At 33.1% G+C, this 21,854-nt stretch overlaps 1 protein-coding gene and 1 long non-coding RNA gene across 2 annotated transcripts in view; both read right to left on the bottom strand.

The window, feature by feature from the left end:
• Positions 1 to 1,991: 1,991 nt before the first annotated feature.
• Positions 1,992 to 21,854, bottom strand: part of LOC149224051 (endochitinase 4-like) — a 59,263-nt gene continuing 39,400 nt past the window's right edge. The window contains exons 2-4 of the mRNA XM_089383473.1: positions 2,921 to 3,225; positions 2,663 to 2,777; positions 1,992 to 2,540 (exon numbers count right to left, since the gene is read on the bottom strand). Of these exons, the coding sequence (XP_089239599.1) occupies positions 2,243 to 2,540; positions 2,663 to 2,777; positions 2,921 to 3,203 (696 nt within the window). The 5' untranslated portion in view covers positions 3,204 to 3,225 and the 3' untranslated portion in view covers positions 1,992 to 2,242. The remainder of the gene's footprint in view (positions 2,541 to 2,662; positions 2,778 to 2,920; positions 3,226 to 21,854) is intronic.
• Positions 5,571 to 6,452, bottom strand: LOC149224052 (uncharacterized). The gene is made up of 3 exons (XR_016249025.1): positions 6,320 to 6,452; positions 6,153 to 6,230; positions 5,571 to 6,029 (listed from the first exon to the last, which is right to left on the bottom strand). It is a non-coding gene; the product is annotated as an uncharacterized LOC149224052 (long non-coding RNA).

The raw sequence follows: 21,854 nt of genomic DNA, 5'->3' as shown, positions 1-21,854 counted from the left end.
GTTCAAGGTATATTTTGAGCACGGATATACATATTTACACATTTCCCCGATACTGAGTTGTATAATGTGCATATCAGTGCAATAACATAAAAAAAATTCTAGTGTTGTTCGTGACCTAAATCTAGTTGAATTTTCATTTTTAGTAAAATAATATCATATCAACTTGGTTAAATTATTGATAGATTAAAATTTAGATCTTTAACGATTCTAAAATCTAAATTATGGGATTCACATTTTTTTGATAGAGGGTTGATCAAGCCCCTGGTTAACTACATAAATGGCTCAATCGAAGGTTTACAAAACCCTGCATCAAGCTATTTGAATTTAAAATTTAAGTGCTTGATCAAGTGTTTTAAGTGCTTGATGGAGCTTTGAAAGTCCCAAAATCCACAATTTCAACACCACTTTTACAAAATTTTCTGCAACACCATTTTGTATCCTAGGGGACTTAGGAAAAATTTGTCCTTAGGTTACAAAGTTGATCATGTTGGATTCATGAAGGAATCCTTTATCCAATGACATATGAGTTTGACATTTTTGAATTCATATGATATTTTTCATCTAATTATTTTAAAGCATAATGTTTGAAATTTTTTTGGACACTTTTAAAGAGGCTGAATAAAAAATCAATAACATAAAATATACACAACAAAAATATTTCAAACATTGTCACTATCTTAGTTTTGAAAAACCCTTACCCAAACAAATGTGTAAAAAAAGTAATTGAAATATTACTTCGAAAAATAATACAAAATATAATTTTGCATAAAACAAAATTAATATGTTAGTTCTCTCCGTGTAGATCATATATATATATAATTACACATTTTAAACTAAGTTGTGTTAAGTGAACAAACACATACATCTTAATATGTATGCAAATTTGCAAGGACAAATACCTTTTTTTAAAGCTTGACATAACTACATCTTCATCATGTCCAATATATCACCCAGATAGAGGTGGACAATTGAATCGGTGAGTTCACATCAAGGTCCAATATATCACCCCGATCGAGGTAGACAATTGAAGCGATGACTTCACATCAAGGAGTGCCTTAACAAAGCACCTGATCACAATTAGATCACAATTTCAAAATATTTGTTACAACATGACTTTTCTAATTGGTTTAACTCATAAAAATAAGATTTCTCGAAATGCTTTTCATAAAATTATATAAATATAAAAAAAATATTCAAAATCAAACAAAATAATTCCTTACTTTTTTAAAAGTTTAATTGGAAAAATTTGATCTCAATGCACATTAACCATATCCGTCCTTAAATCAAGGGCAAATTCTTTATATCCAATAAGTAGGGAACAAATTCAACTATTAACTCAACTACATGCCCATTGAATACCCAAATCTAAAATTAATATAAACTCTAATATTAACCTCTATCACCATCATCTTTAATAATTTAATGGGCAGAAAAAATAATTTATTATAAATTTACAACATAGTTATTGAATTAAGTATAATCATATTCTCATCACTATATTCCGAAATCCAAAAACACTTTTAAAAATATCATATAAATAAATAATAAAAATTATATATATTTCATACTTTAAATGCTTAATTGCATTTCAGCCTTGTAACAATATAACATGGTTTTTACTAATGAGCAACCAAAAGTTCCTGTTCATTCCATTTTCTGGATGAAACATCAATATGCACATCAAATAATGGATCATAGCTCTCATTTTCGCATTAATTATGGCCCGAGGAAACATTAGTATATACCTTGAATGAGGCAGCATACGCTAATTTTCGTATTAATTTGTGAATTTTAATTTTTAAGAATTTATTAATTGGCACTAGATATTGCAATTGATATAGTTTTAACCTGATAGATTTTGTGTGAACATTTTTATCTTTAAAATAAACCACATTAGATAGTGTTTCATAAAACTAATGATGTACTTAATCAAAAAAATGCTGAATAACAACATAAATAACATAAATCTGAAATCAATAACAAAATTGTCCTGTTATTTAATTTCACTATTTTGTCAAACACAGGTAATACTACAATGATTTTTAGCCTCTGTCACTTTATTGAGTGCTATCGAACATTTGTCATATTTGAACTCCCTGGATGAAGATCAAGAGGCTGGAGCACCAAATAGTCTTAACACCTAAGGTTGCTTCCTGGATCTACACTGAATTGACTACAGTATTTCATTTCTCATATTTGAACTCCCTGGATGGAAATCAAGAGGCTCGAGCACCAACTAGTCTTAACAGCTAAGGTTGCTTCCTGGATCTACACCGAATTGACTACAGTATTTGGTGTAATAACTGATGCGGTCATTCACTTCGTCTGTGTTTCCACCGTTGCATTCTATTGCTCCGTTGATTGCTTGAATGGTTGCCCCGAACCCTTTGCCGGATGTAATAGCGGAGTGGCAGTCACTGTTCACATTCCAATACCAGAGCGCAGACTTCCACGAGATTAGGGCATCCTGAGCCACAATTTCAGGGTGATTCAGCAGATCCACGCCCAGGTAATTTCCAGCTGGACCATAGTTGAAATTCCTGCAAAATGTGAGAGCAAAGCAGCAACAAGCAAATGGTGGGTCACCAAACATTTAATTCAATTTCAATAGAGAATAAACATTATAACATATATAGAAATACATATACACGAAGAAACATACCATGAGAGTTGTATGGGGCCACGGCCGTAGTATTGCTTCCCGGGTGCGCAGGGATATTGTGTGCTGTTGGAATCACAGTAGTCGCCCTTCTGTATCTCATTGATGTAGCAGAAACCTGTCAGTGCATCCCTATAAAAGTCAATATATCGATGTAAATATCTACAAATTCTGAAATGAAATCATCAATTTTGGAAATTTTGAGATCATATTCAGATTTTATTTATAGAAACTGAAGGTATATATGGATGTGAGACATACCGATAGTTTCGTGAGCAACGTTGGCGAAGAAAGCGGCAATTTCTCTCTTCTCATCATCGGAAGTCCCAGTTGTGCCGAAGCCAGAGAATCCATTGGCCGCAGTAATGAAGTCACTGTATGTATAGAAATTCTTTGCTTCACAGGTATCAGAAACCCCAGATATAATTCCATTGAAGAAATCTTCGGTAGCAATATTCTCCACATCTCCACGGCACGTAAAAAACGCAAGAGCAAGCCCTATAATAAACAAGCTCACTGTCGTAACAGGGAGATGAATTGCCATATTGGCTTGTATTGTCTATGAACTATGAAGAATGATGCTGTGACTGGGACAGACACAGAGGACTTCACAGTTCTGTAACGGGGATGGGTGAGACAGGTGTTTGGTTATATAGCCATAGACGTGGGCAGTGGGATGATCTTTAGTTTACATGATTCGAAGAAGATAGACACAATCTCACCCCATCATTCTAGATAATTGATCCGTTGACTTGACTTCTTCTAACACACGTTTGGGAAATTGATTGTTATGCTGTTTGGTGTTAAGCGTTAGGGCTCCAAAGTTCGGATCCATTCCCATGAATCACGGCCAAAAACTGGATTTTTTCTGAGTCAAACACCGCCACTTGGCTTTGTGGGGGCGAAGACAGAGTCAAACATGATGTAGTCACCACTACTAGATTATGTATAACTTTATGAATGAAAGAATAATGACACGAAACGCAGACAAGTTGACATACAGATAGGATTGAAATTTGGTATCTTCTCTCGGTAGAGTGTAAATAAATTTTCAAGATGGCCCTATTCTGTTAAACTTTTCGTTCATGACAGGCAACGCCTATAACCTGACATAGAGACACGGTTAAAATTTGGTGTCAACTCGAAGCTTGTGTAGATAATTTTCCATAATGACACTTCAATTTTTTCGCTGATCATTTTACAAAATTAACTGCCAAAGTTATACTAGCTTCATATGCATATGAAGTGATGAGCTTGTGATGACCCCGTAAATGTAATTATTTAAAAGTTTACTATGGTAAAACTGAATGACATTCAGAACTTATTTTCTTTTAAAGAAGTAATCTGTTAATTTGAATTATGCATTAAGTAATGTTTAAAGAATTACTCAAGAGAGCATTGAGTTTCCCAAAAGGGAAAGCAGTTAATGGAACTGAAAATAACCACCTCCCTTAACTGGAAGGATTTCCAGGAAAAAGGAAATGGGTGAAGGTTCTTTTCTTTCTGTGCTGTAGTGACAGACAGAAAGGAGAAACAAGAGAAAATAAACATACCTGGTTTTGGACTAAGTCAGACCAGATAGTCAAGACACTAGGTGCTGTCTTACTGAGGATTGGGATCCGGTAAGAGTAAGCTCGGGGGGAGACTCAGGTCCCGAAGGACAAAGTCTCAAGGATGGGCGGTTAATGAGCTTTACACAGGAAATTGCAGGAGGCTTGCTACAAGAAATACAATACGCACAGTGACCAGGTAAGTACCGGAAAACCTACTATACCTGTAGTGTTTTTATCAGAACGGTAGATTAAATATTTGCTGTTGCCGATATTAGGCTATTAGACCAGAACACTTGCAAACCTCTGTTACTCTTATCATGTAAAGATTGAACGAACAGTAGAATTTGTACCTTGGCTATAAGACCTAATATTTGGGAATTTAAAGTGATATTTAGAAACGAGGGCCTTATGTCAAATGGTGTATTATTCGTAGAACAGTGGAGCTATAATGCCATCGATAGGGGTTTCTGGAAATGTATCCTGTCCCTGTGGAAGTTAGGCCAGGCAAGGGATCTAAATAACAATGAACAGTGGAAGTTCTGCGGTAGTATGGTTACTCTAACCTGTTTTTTTTTAAAGAAAAGAATAAACCTTTACTTCCTGAGTAACTGATAATCTCAAGACTGAGTATGTCGACCTCGTACTGTAAAACAAACAGGCAGAAGATAGAGAGCCGTGATATCAAACTTTAAGTCGGGGTTTCAAGCAGAATCTTGAACGAATAACCGAGTCGGTATTGAACGGATTCGTGCTCAGTAGAAAAGAGAAGAACATAAACCAATAAACCAAGAATTAAAATACATCAGCGCCGTAACCGGCATGGCCACCAAAGACCTGTATTCTTTTCGAAAACCTCAGGCAAAAGCACGAAGACTATCACAAAAGCATAGTATATATTTCCTCGCATCATAACCCTGAGCCAAGAACTCCGGGTTCAAAAGATGCAATGCATGCAAGAGCATTCCGCTCTGTTTCTCATAGAAACAGATAAGGTCAAACCAAACAGAGCTTATAAACATATATGGACTTTAAATGAAAGCATTGAACAGAACAGTAAACAACGTAAATGATAAACCCTCGTGGTGCCGAGCGGAAATCACTCCATAATAACAACGATAGTCCTGTTCTAAGAGCAGTAAGGGCGTGAGATAAGTCTTACTGTGACAAACAAATGTTATATATATAAATAAAACCCTGACATTCATATGTAATCTGTAGAACCAGCTATATATACATTTCATATGGAACAATTTCGGATTGGTAAAAATAGAAACAACCATAACTTATGCGTTGAAAGTAGATGGTCCGAGCAGTTGAATATCCGCAGAAATTCAAGCCGAGATCGACCATGCATCCATCGAATCGAATGCAGGTGCAATCTCTTATGGCGTTCCAAGACTGAATGGAAATAAGCAAATGCACAATAGAGTATTGATCTGAGTAATCCATGGACAAGATAAATACATATCATGACGAGAAAATCATATTACATAAACAAGAAATATATGAGATATGTCCTTCAAAGTACTGTACAAAATATGGTAGTCATTAACTGTAATATAATCATGCCCGCATTTTAACAAAGGGCCGCCATCCCATAATGGGTCCAGAGCTAGGTACATATGCGGAGAAATTATAAAGTATATTAACCTAAGCTTAAAGCTCAATAACATAAAAGAAACCAGGCTCAGGTAGCCATTTTACATAGCGGCCGAGTAGTACAGTCTCATGAACTAGAGACTGACCCTCCTCTGGTCCGCGGTAATTAAACAAAGGGATTTAACCCAGCAGTCATAAAGAAACTGGTTCTCCGTCATCTGCACCAACCATGAAGAGGTAGGGTTGGAAACTCAGAATCGCTCGGAGATTAACCTACGGCAGAAGACAAATACTGTTTAACCATAAGATACACCGGGTGTAGGAGAAGATTCATTATGCACCTGTGAAGAGTTTCGACCGGTTAACATCTGATTGAATGTGCATACCGCCGATAAGCTCCAAAGGCCGCCATTCATAACCTGTCAAAGAGGGAAGCTCAGTAATTATCGTTCCTTAAGATTAAATATAGGAAACTTTGTAATCTTTATCAAACAGTTAGAGATCTTACCGAACCGGCGAGGTAACTTGTATCCCTGGAACGATGGCGCCATGGCAGTGATACATGCTGAAGGGAATTGTAACAGAGTCGAGGGTTTGACTTGCAGCAGTGACAGTATGGCGCGGAGGCAATGAGACGCCGAGCAAAACCAAAGGAAATCGCGAAGTATCCGGAGGAATTCGCTTTATAAACGCAACAAGCCAACCTAGGAGACGTGGAGCTATTTCCTCCATTGATCTCTGTCAATGTTTGCCCACCGTTGATCAATGCGGGAATACCAAAGAGGAGAAGCGGGAAAGTTCCCAACACGGGAAGCCATACCCCGATCACGTGAACGGGTCAGTCCACTTAAATGTCAAGTCCAGGTGTTATGAGATGGCTTTGCCAGCTCTTACATTCAGCACGGAATCGAAAACAGGTAGTTGCGTAGTATTAAATTATTCGCAGCATAATATTAAGGCGCGGATGTTTCATAACAATGTTAATCTGAACAGCCTTTATTAAATCAAACCATTGACATATGTTATGGTAAAGTGTTTCAGCAAATCATATCGACTATGTGTACAATTATATGTATATAGTTGGTGTTATTACCGTAACCAAGAATTTTTTTTTTTATATTACCTAAAGTTAAAATGGGTAGAGATGTGACAGAGCTTTTATGAAACAAATTTAGGGATACTAACATAAGGCGTTGTCCACCGTGGAGGGCAAAACTTTTCCCGGAATTAAGCTAGAAAATTTTCAAAAAATTTGAATTTGAGATTTTGAATTACTTTTCCGAAGCATATGCTAAGAGGTAGATTTATCTTTATGGTTTTCAAAAATTTTGGTAAAAGAAGTATTTGAAATATGTTTCTGATAGTGGAATTGGATTCAGTAGCATCAAAAACTTCAATGATATCTATAATTTTGAAATTTGACACCTCTAACCTGGATTTACGTTATCATAATTTTGCAGGAATTTCCATAATTTTATGGGAAAATTTAAAGTCCGGTTAGACTACGGCTTTTCTGATGGTGGAAATGGATTTATCACCATCAAAAGCTCATGAGGCACCCAAAATTTTAAAGCTCAACCGCTATAACCTAGATTTCCAAAAAATTTAACCAGATTTTATTAAATCTTATTGGAATTTCCATTATTTTCTGAGCAAAATAATGGCCTTTGTTAAACTACTCTTTAATATAATATGTATATATTAATAATTTGAGAGTGCTTAATGGTGGGACTTAATTTTGAAGATAAACAAAACAAATCTACATTGATTAATATAATGAGTAAATATTAAGATATTGAGAGTAGTTAGTGAATTTAAAGTTATTAAATTTTTTATGGTGTTGACTTTATATAACTCAATTTTGTTATTTTAATAGTTTTTATTGAATTTTGAGTAAAAAATTATATATATAAATGAAGTGTTTTAGGGATTTTTCACTCGAATGTATTATTCCAACCATTTTTTTACAAAATTTTGAATAAAATACATAAAATATAGATAATTTATCTAAAAATTTATCAATTTACTCACACTTTTTCTAATCAATTATAATCTGATACAGATTTTTAAATTGTTTAATTTGATAAGTTAAAAAAGTATCATAAACATTTCAAGGAGCTAAATAATAAAAATTTTAATCTCAACCAAATTTATAAATAATAAAAAATTTAATCTCAACCAAATTTATATAATAAAAAATTTAATCTCAACCAAATTTATTATCTAATTCTGAAAAAAAATCCTTATTAATCAGACTGCACCTAAAACTATTAAAATACTGTTGAATTAAATCAAATCTTACCCAATGTGGGTTCCTTTTTAATTTCTAATTACGTTATTGGATAATATCCTCTTTTTTATATCGTTATGAACCTGGCCTTTTTACTTTAGTGCGCCCATGTAATAACCCACTTGTGGCTTTTTCATTAATTATTTGACATAACGGCATCAGCCTTACTTTTTGGTTTTATGTCCAGCACTTTATTTTATTAATTACTTGTTGTATAAGTCAACACCACTTACTTTTTAGATTTATGTTCGTCCTATAGGTACCACACATTTCGCTTCGATGACGTGGATTCTCTTCTTAGTGTCGCTGTCAAGGCGCGATAGGAAATTATGGAATAGTCTATGATGCGACTTTTTGGAAATGGATTTGACGTTGCCATGGACTACTCCGTCTCTCTAACAGCGTTGGTGTCCGTCCCGTTGTCCTCTCGAAATTTCCGAACAAAGAATGAGTTTCGACATGACGACAACTTTTCAGGACTCTATAGATTATTGGAGATATAGTTTATTAGATTTATAAAAATAAAAAAATTAAATAAATATTAATATTATTTTTAAATATTTAAATTTATCTTCCAATATTAAATTAAATTATTTCTAAACTTTTTTTGGAATAATCATAATCATATACACAGCTACTATACTTTTGCTCATTTTATTAACAGCAACTCGCTTTTAATTCAATGTCTCTGGTCAACATGTCCATCCCATATATAACATTTTTCATGTATTGCATTATGTAATTCAATATTATATTAAATGCCAGTACTTTAAAATAAACTGAATAAAAGCTATAGTAATTTTAAATGTTAAATAAAAATTACATTATTTATATTAAATATATGTATATTTTAAAATTAATACAGTGAAGAAAGGAGAAATGAAAAAGGGACATTTAATATAATATAATAAAAAATATTTTATATTTCTAACTATATATTATATTTATTTTCAATGGACAAAATTTAGTATAGGGAAAGGGAAAAGGTTGGGAGGTTAAATAAATAATAAAATAATAATTATATTAAAAAATAAAATAAATGCAATTTATTTAGAGTAAAAATATATAAATTAATTTCAAAGTGAATTTATATTTATATGAAAATTAATTGAGTTTAATTAAACTATTTTGAAATTATATTAATAAAATTGTTAAAATATATTATCATATTTCAAAATATATAAAAGATTTGATTAAAATCATATTAAAGGAAAAATAACAAAACAAAAAACATTAAGATGAAGTTGGGCCAACAAAATCACAAAAAAAGTTTAGATGAAGTTGCACCAACAAAATATTAATGAGAAAGGCACAAGTTGTACCAACAAAATATTAATAATTAGGAAGCCACAAACTTGAAAACTTTAATACTAATAAATAGAGTTGTCTAATGAGGCCACAATTTTGCTTGAAAATTAATGAAATTCTGGTAAGATTTTGATTAAAATCCGATAGAAATTTTGGGAAATTTGGGTTACAACAATCAAGCTTTAGGATTTTGGGTACCCCAGGGGTTTTTGATGGTGATGAATCTATTTCCACCATAAAAAAAAAAAAGATTTAAGCAATCCTATGGTTGGATTTTTTTAAAGAAAAAATGGTACGAAAAATTGCTTTCCAAGCAAAATTGTGATTTAGTTTCTGGATAGTAAATGCGTTATTCAAGATATAATCAATCAAGTAACTGGAAATGCTCATTTGATCATTTAATCAATGGATAAGACCAAGTTGTATATTTGATTGGATTGTCATGAATTAAACGGATGAGATTAGAAACAATTGGGATATTGTCGTACTCATCTTTGTAGAGCTAATCTTCTTTCCTCTAACTAAAGTCTCATGAAATAATGTCCTGATTCCTAGCACATTGTTCATTGGAAAGTGAACTTTGCAAAATAAAATTGAGCAGAGAATGAACAATGTTAGTTTTATCACAGACCCAAAAGGCAAGGTTAGGTTGTTTTGGAGACGGAATTGTCATGGAACTAATGAGATTTTGAAAATTGAGGGAATGAATCGTTCCTCAATATGGTCACCAAAAAAGATGTTGATGTTATTATACGATTAATAAATCTTAACAAATCAACTCCCTCGAATCTCATTCTCACAATGAGATAATGAGACACGCTAGCTCAGATATGAAGGGGTGTGGGATTATTTAATGTATTGTATAATTTTATTGGATTTTTAACAAGTGTAGAAAAATAGAGAAGCAATTAAAATAGTTGTATATACATTAGTACACTAAATACAATTGAAATAAATAAATCTACAACATATAAACATAAAATTCAAAATGAAAGATTAGGCAGAAGCAATGAACTAATCAGAGCCTAGGCTTGAAGCCCAAGGTTCTATAGAGCATAAGTTGTTATAATTACAAACAAGGCAGTAAGATAATCAAGATTGGGGCCAGAGCCTTGTATCCTGTAGAGCATAAGCTACTAAAATTAAATATGCAAACTGTTGAGAAATAGTATAAGAAATCAAACATAGAGAGGTATATAAACAAGTATTTGATGAATCAAAGACCGATTTTTATTAAAATGAAACAAAGTACAACCAAAATTCTAAATTCAAGCCTCTACGAATATTTTTTACTAGCCCAATTATAGAATATTGCAATGTAAAGCTATCATATACAATAATTTGAGCAAGAAACAAGAGTAGCAGCAAAATGAAATCCTTCAAGTGAGTAAGATGTGGGCAGCTTGCTTTTCTAAAAATAAGTAGTTGTTAGCACTAACAGTAGCTTAGCCTGGCCTTCAAACAATAATTAAAATAATCACAAAGACGTAATATACCTAAATAATAATTAGTAATTTCAATGGAGTCACATAGTTTGTTACCCCTTGATGATATAGAGTTGTTGTCACCATCAGGTTAGCGTCATACTTTGTGAGAAACTAGAAAAATCAGCGGAATGGTAAGAACCAAAAGTTATAACATACCTCTCCCTCAACGATTCTCCTTCTGCCTTCATAGATTTCTCCTCTTTTTATGAAGGCTTCAAGTAGTTTTAGTAGTTTTTCTTTAGGCTTAAAGATTGAATTAGTTGGATCTTTAATCAAATATGATTAGATAAATAAGAGGAGAAACTTGTAAAGGTTGTTAAGATAATTGAATTAAGACTAGACTCTGATAGATGGGACCCTCTTTAATCCATTCGATTGAGTTTCCTCTTTCTTTTATCATAAATAGTCATTATGTGTCATTTATCTATTGACCTTTTTTCATTTCAAATCAAATTGTTGGTTGTAACATATAACACAAATAAGAATTAAGCATCATAAATGAACAAGCATTGCATAAAATTCATCATTAAAGTAATCATCGCATAAACTAAAAAAAAAAAAATGAATCCTTGTACCTCCATGTTTGTTATTACTCCATAAAGAGTCATATCCAAGTGGTACCACAAAATACAGAGCATAATATGCACATAAATATAACCATTCTCCTCAAACTGATAAGTTGTCAAAATGACAAGTGCAATATCCGGTGATCAGTTTACACAAATAAATTCACCTCATAAACATATTAAAAAATTGCAAACCAAGTAAGGTAACCTATATTGTAGCATAAGTCATGTGCATAAAAAAAGAACCCTAATCATTTCCTCTACCCATGAGAAGGATATGATTCTGCTTGTTGCTCCAACTTTTGTGGATGTGAAGTGACTGAGTGAGATGATGCATGAGAAGAACCAGAGGGTGAGGCTTATATGTTTTTTCCTTGTTCACATGCAACTGACATGGGAATGACAGGGAATTTTGATGGTTAAGTAGCAGGAGCAACCATTATTACAGGCTACTTATAATTCTGATGTGCAAAAGGAGTATGATGAGTAGCAGGGGTAGATGGTAGGGGTGTTGCAGGAGGAGTGTGAGCTATTCGTGAGGTAGCTTATCGTAAGTGTGATATGTGGGAGTGGCGAAGGGGGTTATGTGGTGAAACAACATGCCAACCATGTATAGATTTCACAGGTTGTGCAGAAATTGTTCGTCCCCAACCATCATTGTTTGGTCAACAAGAGGAGCAGAAACATGCGAGGGAACATGAAAGACTATAAAAGGTTGTTGTAGCAAAGGAGGTTGTTGTGTTTTTGACTGTATCATAGACTGAGTTTCCATCTGACCCAACAAATTAATGACACCATTGTTAAGCAATTTTCTTAGTTCCTGGGGATCTACATCAAAGTGGATAGAGACCCTTAGTCTCCTATCCCTTCTTAAACCAAAATGGTGATCTCTATTTCTAGTCCCTCTGCCCCTACCTCTCCCTCTATTCCTATTGAAAAACTCATTCTGCATAAATGAATGACTAATTCCACACAAGTGATTAATGATTCAGTGCCATTTGTTATTTCAAGAACGAAACACTAAGCTTGAAGAAAAAATACAAGGAAAAAGTAATCAAATAGGGACAAGGAAAAAAATTGTATGCAGAAAGATCAATACAGGTAATAGCATGAACTTTTAAAAAAAGTTGATGGTTAATTCGAAGCAGATTCCCTTTTTTGTTTCACAAAACAAATAAATTCCAACATATATATGGAGTCATGAGTCTTTGTAATACAAAAAAGTAGTAAGAGAAACAACGTGAAGGGTCCATCCCTTTTTTATTTTACGATTTTTAGAACAAACCTATAAGGAAGGAGATGAAAACAAAGTGAGACATCATAATCGAAAGATCCCGGTAACAAAATTATACAATTTTCAACTTAGGCTTGAATTAAGAACCCTAATGCAATGGTCCATTGCGAAATGACATTAAAATGCTTGCAGGTTGCCTTGTAGGAAATTGTAATACGATAGGGGCTAAAAGAGACTCAAAGAATGTTTAATGCAATCGCACCGTAATGGCTCAAGAAACATATAAACCCTCATATTGGCGGGTTCGTTTATTTAGTTGGACTGTGCATTCAAATTTTCCAATGATTGAACCAAACAAAAATATGAGCAGATCCCTATGCATGGCCTTCACATGGGTTTTGTGCTCAAGACCATGAAGCCTGAGAGCTCCCACATGCGGTTAATTAGAGTAAACAAAGAATAATACACTCAAGGAGGAATAAAAACAATAAACCCATTTTTAACCCTAAACACAAAGCGTAACGAGACATAATATAACGAGATGTGTTTTCAGTTCTCGAAGCCTCATAGATTCAAACCCAACACCATTTCTCTGCGTGAGATTCAAAAATACTAGAAGAGCATCGATCAATTGATAAGGAAGTTTCCATTCCAACGCTCAGTGATGGAGATCACTCGAGATTTCAAGGTAGATTTGAGGTTCATGTCATTAGTTGTGGTAGCCATGCAAGAAGCAATGGAGGCATATTGGGTCGGGATATTTGAGGTCACCAACCTGTGTGCCATCCACGTGAAAGAGGGTGACCATCATGCCTAATGACATCTAGCTCGCTCGATGTATCCACAGAGAGAGGGCATAAATAATAATCGATCTCAGTGTTGTGGTCAATACAACAATGTGTTTTCACACCATCGTATGTTTCTTTATCAAATTTGTTGCACTCTCTTGCCCTCTTCAGTCCTTATTATATAGATATTCATTTTTTATTTATTTTTAATTAGACTAATTGTAGGTCAAGGTTAGTTTATTGATTTATTCACTATCGGGATGTTATTATCATGATTTCTAAAGTTTGGTTGACCTTGGATGCCTCTTGGAATAGTTTGATTCCCCAAAATCCCATTTTAAAAAGTTAAAATACATTAGATAATATAATATTAATAAATTAATATGAAAGAAAAATAAACATTAATTACATTAGTTAAAAACCAATTTTAATAATTAAAAAATGAAAATTAATTATAATAATAAATGAATTAGATAATATTTATTTTAACTTAAATAATTTAATAATGATTTATAAGTTTTTTGGTTGTATATCTTCGAATTACTAGCTTTTTTTGTCTATTCTTTCATAAGTTATTATTTAAATGGAAAGGGTTGTGCAAGCACTATCTCTATAAATTGCGCAATCGCTACCACCAAGGGTTGTGTAGTCACTATCATCAGGTGTTGCACAATTACTAACATTAGGCACTGTGCATTCACTATATCTATCAATTGTGTTGTAACACCCCAAGCTCTATGAAGGAATTAATGTGGTTATTAAATTCAATTTTATATTTTTTGCATTAATTTCTTTTATATTATGACAATGACTGACGCTGGAAAGCTAGAGTACAATTTGTTACCTAATTTATGATTAATTAGGAATCTTGACATGTTAATAAAAATAGATTGTTTACTATAATTAAAAGAAAGAGTTATCAAGAAACAATTACACCCCTGCCCCAGAAAGGGAATATAGAGAGGAAAAGAAGGAAAGCGAGGGCTATCATAGAGCCGGGGGAAAAGAAACTAGTGGGAAGTCGCTCAACTCTAGTAAAACAGAGTATAGGACTTGAGGATGGACAGTGAAGTCCTTAGGCCCAAGGCACCAACTATAGCTAGATAAAATCCAGGCGAAATAGAGAAAGTGCTCGGGGGAGAGCCTGGACATGATCGCCAGGCTCATGGTTGGGAGGAGAGACTTTCCAGATAGATCTAGATTTACATATTGACAATTAAGATCAGATAAGTATCATAGATTTCTTTTGAAGAAAATCTGATATTAGTTTAAAGAAAGTTATTTGGTTATAAGACTAGAGCCAAATAGAATATTTATGCGATAACACACAGTAGCATAGTAAGTCTCAATGTTGAATGAATAAAAAATACAGGCTTATTGCATCATAATTCTATCAACATAATGCATAGGTAGCAATATTGAACAGTCACCCATAAGGGAGTTATGCTTGAATTATTTTTCTTTTCCCACAGGTGGTATACTGTAATAAGGTATTTTCTTTGACGAATAGGTAATATACTGTAATAACCAATTTCTTTAATGAATCGAAGATATACTGTGAAAAGCAACTACGGTCGAGTTACGAAAACATGTGACTGCATTATTAGAATCTGATAGAATCATTCATAACATAAGTATGACATTTCTAAAATCTAGTGGAGTAACCCTCTATGATGGAGTCGAAGTATAGTTATAAATTGATAACAGAGGATCTATTAAAAACCAAAAAGCGGAATCTCCTATCTTGGCAAAGACCGAGAATCATCATTCCATTTCAAACAACAAGGAAACCGAATAAACAATAAAGAGGAGACAAATCTTTAACCAACAGCTAACTAATTACATCAGAGAAGAACAACAAGAAGCAAATTAGCATTCTTGATAGGATGACATCATAATCGTTACCACAATCATCAATCATCTTCCAACAAGCGGCAATAGAGCCAAGACTGACATAATGGAACAATAAATAATTGCATATGGGATTAAAACGAAAATGGTTTCACAAAAATTAAATACTGAGGGTGTAAATTGAAGAAAGAGACGAAAGGCCTCGAGTTATCAATCCCTCTAATTTCCGGTCTTCCAAGGGTCCTTAAATACAAATAACTTATAATTACAGTCGTGGACTCATGAGTCTCAAAATATAAACCCTGAATCTTATCTTCAAAATACACAAATTTCCTGAGGACGGTAATCTAAGCCTCGCTTATAACCTTTTGAATTAAATAAATAAAGACAGTAAAAGTAGGCTAAGCCTTTCGTCAGAGAAAAAATTGCTTCAGACAACCAAAATCGAAAGACGACCAACTTAGAGAGCTCGTTCAGATAGGACCCAACCTGTGACAATTGCGAAATAAATAAGTTTGCGTGGATCTTGGAGAGGCAAGCTTAGAACACAAAGGTACCTTGACAACAACATAGTTACTTACATAAAAATCACAGTAATTCTCAGAACCTTCGAGAAGGGGTTTGTATTGCTTTTAAACTGTAACAAGAATAAATATGAGAAATTCCTCCTTACCTGGGTTTGGAGAATTCCTCCCGTGAGCTGCCCACCTATAGTACACAGAATCCTTCACCAGGTTAGACACTGTATGACAATGGAAAACAGTAAATGGTAAAGACCGTCAGGAAGAAACTTACCTCCGTTAAACCAGCGACGGAAAACACCATCCCTCACTGAAATTGAGAGACCTTGTGTTGATTTTGGCCAGCAAAAAGCATTCATTAACCCTATGAATCCAAAGGTTTTCAATTATAGGCATTAAAAATCAAAGAGTGATAAGAACTGAGAACGTGGCACTGGTTACCTCCCCACAAATGCCGAACGGTTGAAGCCATGAACCAAGGACAAAGGACGCGGGATCAGCTGAGAAACTAAGGGCCGCAGTCGTAACAGAGCAACCAACACTCTCACCCCTGGGACGCAAATGAGCTCAGGTTCGATCAGAGATGGAGAGTTGGGCAATGGAAAAAGCCCTAAACCCTTCCCACCATCAGATCGTTTCAACCAAATCAACGGACGAGGAATACACCAAGTGTCGCTGTGAGACCCAACGGAAGGATCGACGCATGCGCTAGAATAGTCTTGATGCAAGCCGCATGGTTGAATGGACAGAAGGTCTGCAACCCAAGGCTGAGTGACGGGCAGGAGGCCATGTGAAACATTAAGGCATGGCAGAGAAGCATGTTGCAGCATTTAACACAATTCATCAATCAATTATCGTGCCATAAAAATCCGCACCTGCCTTCGTCGCTTTAGAACCTCGTGGTATAAGGCTTAGGTGTAATATTTAAAGTTTTAAATATGTTTATATATATATGTTTTGTTTTAAGTTGTTAGCTGTTACAAGTGCAATGTTTGTTTCTAAAGACTACACAAGCATTATCATCAATAACCATGCAAGCACTGAATTCTAGGGGTAGACATTGACTGCTAGGCTTGCTAGGAAGGAGTGTGTTATGTTGCAAGCTAGGCATGTGAAAGCAAGTGACTTTGACACTTAGAATCTTATAGGAATACTTGAGCACTTAGACAACATGACCAATCATGAAGTGACTATGGACAACTTAGACTGACAGATCGCAAGATCTCAAGGGTCCAAAATTTGGTTGTAGGCAAAATTTTGGAGGGTGTTTGTTGCAACAACAACAAGTAGAAGGAGAAATTTTGGTTTTTATCGGAAATAATTGAATGATGTGAGGATCAATAATGGGGGCTTATCCATTCTTTACGAGTGATACAATCATTTGTCTTATGCAAAGAAAAACATGTGTTTCTTCTTACGAGTTTCTTAGTGAGAGAGCCCCCGAAACCCTAAGTTGGGTCATTTCACTGTTGTTTCACTCTGCTGCTTGGGAGGTGAGGTCTCTGGTTCATTTTTTCTGATGCTCTGCAAAACAAGGGTTCTGGCTCTGGTTGTTTTATAGGGGTTTTGTCTCACTGTTCCTGGTCATTCATTTTCGTGAGGGTTTCCACCTGTGTATGCTGTCAATGTTTCCTATTATGTGCTCATTTTCTCGGCTCTGGGTCTGGAACCCTTGGTCTCAGGCTCTGGTTTCAATTTTGGTCGGCTCTGGTTACGTTTTCAGTTGTAATCTTTTGTTATTCGTTGTTGGTTAAAATGCGCTTGCTCCATTGTCTGATTGTTTGTTTGGTTCTTGCCACAGGCTGCAGTTGTGGAGTGGCTTGACTCTTAGCTCTCATTCGGCTGTTATCTAGAGGTAATTTTTCTCTCCATGCTAGTCTTTTTTTCCTTGCTTTCTTCCAGCGCTGATAGCTCTTGCTCCTTGTGCACAGTGAGCACTCTGCAGCCATAACCTTTGTCCGTGGTTTCTCCTCTGGTTCGCACGGGCTCGGCTCTCTCGGTGAGTTTCTCGATGACCGTTCCTTTGTTTTCAACCCTGTGTCTACAGTTTCATTCCACTGGTTCTGATGGCCTACTTGTTGACCATGCAAGTGCATGACTGGGCTCCATTTGTGGACCTCGCACCTTGACTCCTAGGCTGGAACTGGGTAGGGTTGCTCCTTGAAAGTTTTTTGTCTGTATGTTTGAGGGTTTTGTTTTTCGTAGGGTTTATGGGACTATAGTCATGGTTTGGCTTTGGCCTTGTTGTTTCTTGGCCTCACTGTGCCTGTAGCTTCACTGTATATTTATGGCTCCGCTATTTTACTTATGTTTGTAATGATACGGTCCTGTGGTGACCTTGCAGTGGTTTTTGGCACTGTCAACTCTGTCTTATTGCTGCTCTCTTAATATTGGACTGTGGATGTTCAGCTGTGACATATATATATATATATATATATATATATATATATATATATATATACAGTGATTTCTGTTGATAAAAATTTGCAAAGGAAATTGTTATGAGTTCAGTTCTCTACCTGCAGCTTTTTTTCCTTGATATTCCTGCGACAGTGGCTCTCTTCTTTCTCCCATAACTTGCTCTGTTATCTTGCTGACTTGTTTGGTTGCTCTCCTTGCTTCTGTGCTTACTATTCACTGTTTGTCATCATTATGCTATGGAAAAAGAAAATGAATTTAATTGTATCATGCAGAAAAATACTTAATCTGTAATATATATGGATTCAGATGTATTTGTTCTTCAAAATGTTTTTGTGCTTTTTCTATTCAATTCTATGATGGTTAAAAAAAATTACAATAGTTGTTTCCTTTTTTCGTTTTGTAAAGAACACTGGACAGTTATCAAACTGCCAGTAATTACATTAGGTTATTTCTAAATAACTGTCCTTTCTTGATTTGTACTGTAAAAGTAACATTTTAAATAAAACTAAAACTAAAAATAAAAATAAAAACGTAAGCAAACACTAACAGTGAGATGAGACAATCGTTCCTAGAAATTTAAATGAAAATGAAAACTAACGAAAACTCAATTTGTTAGAAAAGACAAACTCCCAGCCATGACCTCCCTGAGCTGGATGCTCTTGCATCAAAAAATCTTGGGGGCAATTATTTAGTTTGAAATTTCATTTCAAAAATCTCGCGAACAAACCCCTTAGTTTAAAATTTTGGGTGGGCTCATAGCATTTGAAAATTTTCACACAGAACCAGCATTGAATGCTATAATGGAGTTGTCTTATCCTTCGAGAGTTGTGATCACATCTAAAGTATGAACTTTAGATCACATCTGAAGTTAGAACTATAAAGCGAGTTACTAGAAATGTTCAACACTTGCGATCACATTTGAAGTCAGAACTCTAAAACTAGTTATAAATGTTGACGCAGAGTGACCGGTAAATCTAGGGAACCTAGAGTTATCACAGATGATCATTTTCATGTATGTATGGTGGGCATGTTATCAGGTACAGTCATGGTATTGTTGGGGTTGAGGAGCAAAGAAAGCTAATATGGAAATAAAATCGCAATATTAATAAAAATTACATTATTAAGAGTCTAAAGTCCTCCAATTGGTCAAATGTTTTATTTTCACTCATCAACAACTTATTATTGGTTAAATTTTAATAAAATTTCCTAACTATTTCCCTAATTTTTATGGCAATTTCATTATCAATGAAATATACAATTTAAAACAATTACAAAAGTTTACAAATTTTAATTTCAATATTTTGAATTCCAAATCAATATTGGAACTTATAAAAAGTAAAGATTTAAATTTTATTTATTTATTAAAATTATTAAAAACATAACTTCAATTTTTGAAAATCCATTAAAAACTTATAATGTGCGAAGATTTAAATTTCATTAATTTACTAGGTTTTACTAAAATTATTAAAAAAATAATTTCAATTTTTGAAAATCCATTAAAAAAATTATAATTATTTAATTTATTTTAGTATTTAATTTATATAATTTAAAAATGATGTAACTTTTTCTTTTTACACAAGTAATCTAGATTATTTCCATTCTTTATAATAAAGACTTACAACAATATTTTAAGCTAATGATGATATGGTATAATTTTGAATTTCAAAATGAAATTAAGGAAACATACCAATAAAATTTAAAATATAAAAATATGTTTTACAATAAATTTAAATACTTAATATATATTTATGATAACAAAAATACAAATAATTATGTAAATATGTGTATTTACAGTACATTTATTTTAAAAAGAATTAATAATAATAAAAAGGAGAAAAGATGTATATTTATATATATTTCTTAATATTTTAACTTATATATTTGATATAGTATTTAATGATAAACATATTTTATATTAGATATGCTATTTATTTTTTTAATGATAAAACCAATTATATGAAGTTTAGACATTTTTTGATATAGTTTAATTTTTAAAAGGTGGTTTCCATTTTCAACCCCTTCTTATGAGATTTCAACCTAAAATTTGTTAGAGGATTAACACCACATAAAATAATTAATCTATAATTTATGAATTTGTTTATTAATGGTTAAGAGCATGTGTTTCCTCGTAAGAGGTCAAAGGTTCAAAATCAGAGGGGGTTCCTTAACAGACTTTACCATTCAAATCTTTGTATGTGTATCTTGTCCCACAAACAAGGGGTCTCATACACTAATTTGATGCCTAGCTTGTTTGTGACCTTAAAATTAATAAAATATCATATAATTTTTTTTTTTTAATTATTTATTTATTAATAAATATATAACTATAAGATTAATAAAAAGTAATATAGTGATAAGATTATACTTATGGAGTGAAGAAATTAATTTAAGAAAAAACAAACTCATCATTCTATTGCGTGATTAATTTGGTAGTATTAAGGATTTTAGGTTTGTGACTTTTCATTATTAATATTTTGTTTGCACAATTATGTCTTAAGGGTTTTGTGATTTTATCGGCCAAACTTTATCTTAATGTTTTTTGTGTTTGTTTTGGACAACTTCATCTTAATGTTTTGTGATTTTTTTGACACAACTTCATCTTAATATTTTGTGTGATTTTGTTTGCGCAACTTCATCTTAATGATTTTTTTGTTATTTTCCCTTTAATATGATTTTAACCAAAAAAATATATATATAATTTTCAAAAAAATATAATATATCTAACAATTTTAATAACATAATTTAAAAATATATTAATTAAACTCAATAAATTTATATTTATTTTAAAATTAATTTATATATTTTTATTTTAAATAAATTATGTTTATTTTATTTTTTTAATATAATTATTATTTTATTATTTTTAATATGAAATTATTTAACCTTACAACTTTTCCATATAATAAACTTCTCAAATAAAAATAAATATAATAATTAAAAATATCATCCTACTATTAAGTATAATTTTTTCCTTTCTTTACTGCATTAATCTTTAAAATATACTAAATAATATAATTTTTTTATTTAATATTTAAAATAAAATTATCATTATTGACTTTTATTTGAAATAAAAAATATATTCTCCCAATTAAGTTTGTTTCTTTAAAATACTGCCCTATAATATAATATTGAATTACATGATGTAATATATGCTGAATGTTATATAAGTGATGGTCATGCTGACAAGAGACATTGAATTAATCATATAATCAATCAACAACCAAAATTCTACTTCTAATCGACGGTTGACCTTGTGATCCTCATCCGCTGTCACACGGATCAGGAAAGCCTGCTTTCTATTACTAAATGGCAGTCGACGGGACGGGACAGAGACGAACGCCGTTAGAGAGACGGAATAGTCGACGAACACATCGGTCGGTAAAGGTCTTTTTCTCACAGCCGCCAGAGGTGTAGACTCCCTAATATTTGCCACTCATCATCCATGACAACGTCAAATCCATCTACAAAGATTCGCATTATAGACTATTCAATCTATATTATATCTTTGCTACGCCATAATACTTTTTCTTTGCTACCATAGAATACTTTTTCTTTGCTACCATAGAATACTTTTTCT

Source organism: Pinus tabuliformis, chromosome Q (assembly GCF_031772625.1).
Source record: "Pinus tabuliformis cultivar Carrire ecotype Pingquan chromosome Q, CPIR1, whole genome shotgun sequence".
Lineage (NCBI taxonomy): Eukaryota > Viridiplantae > Streptophyta > Pinopsida > Pinales > Pinaceae > Pinus > Pinus tabuliformis.
This window is presented reverse-complemented; position numbering and strand designations above follow the sequence as displayed.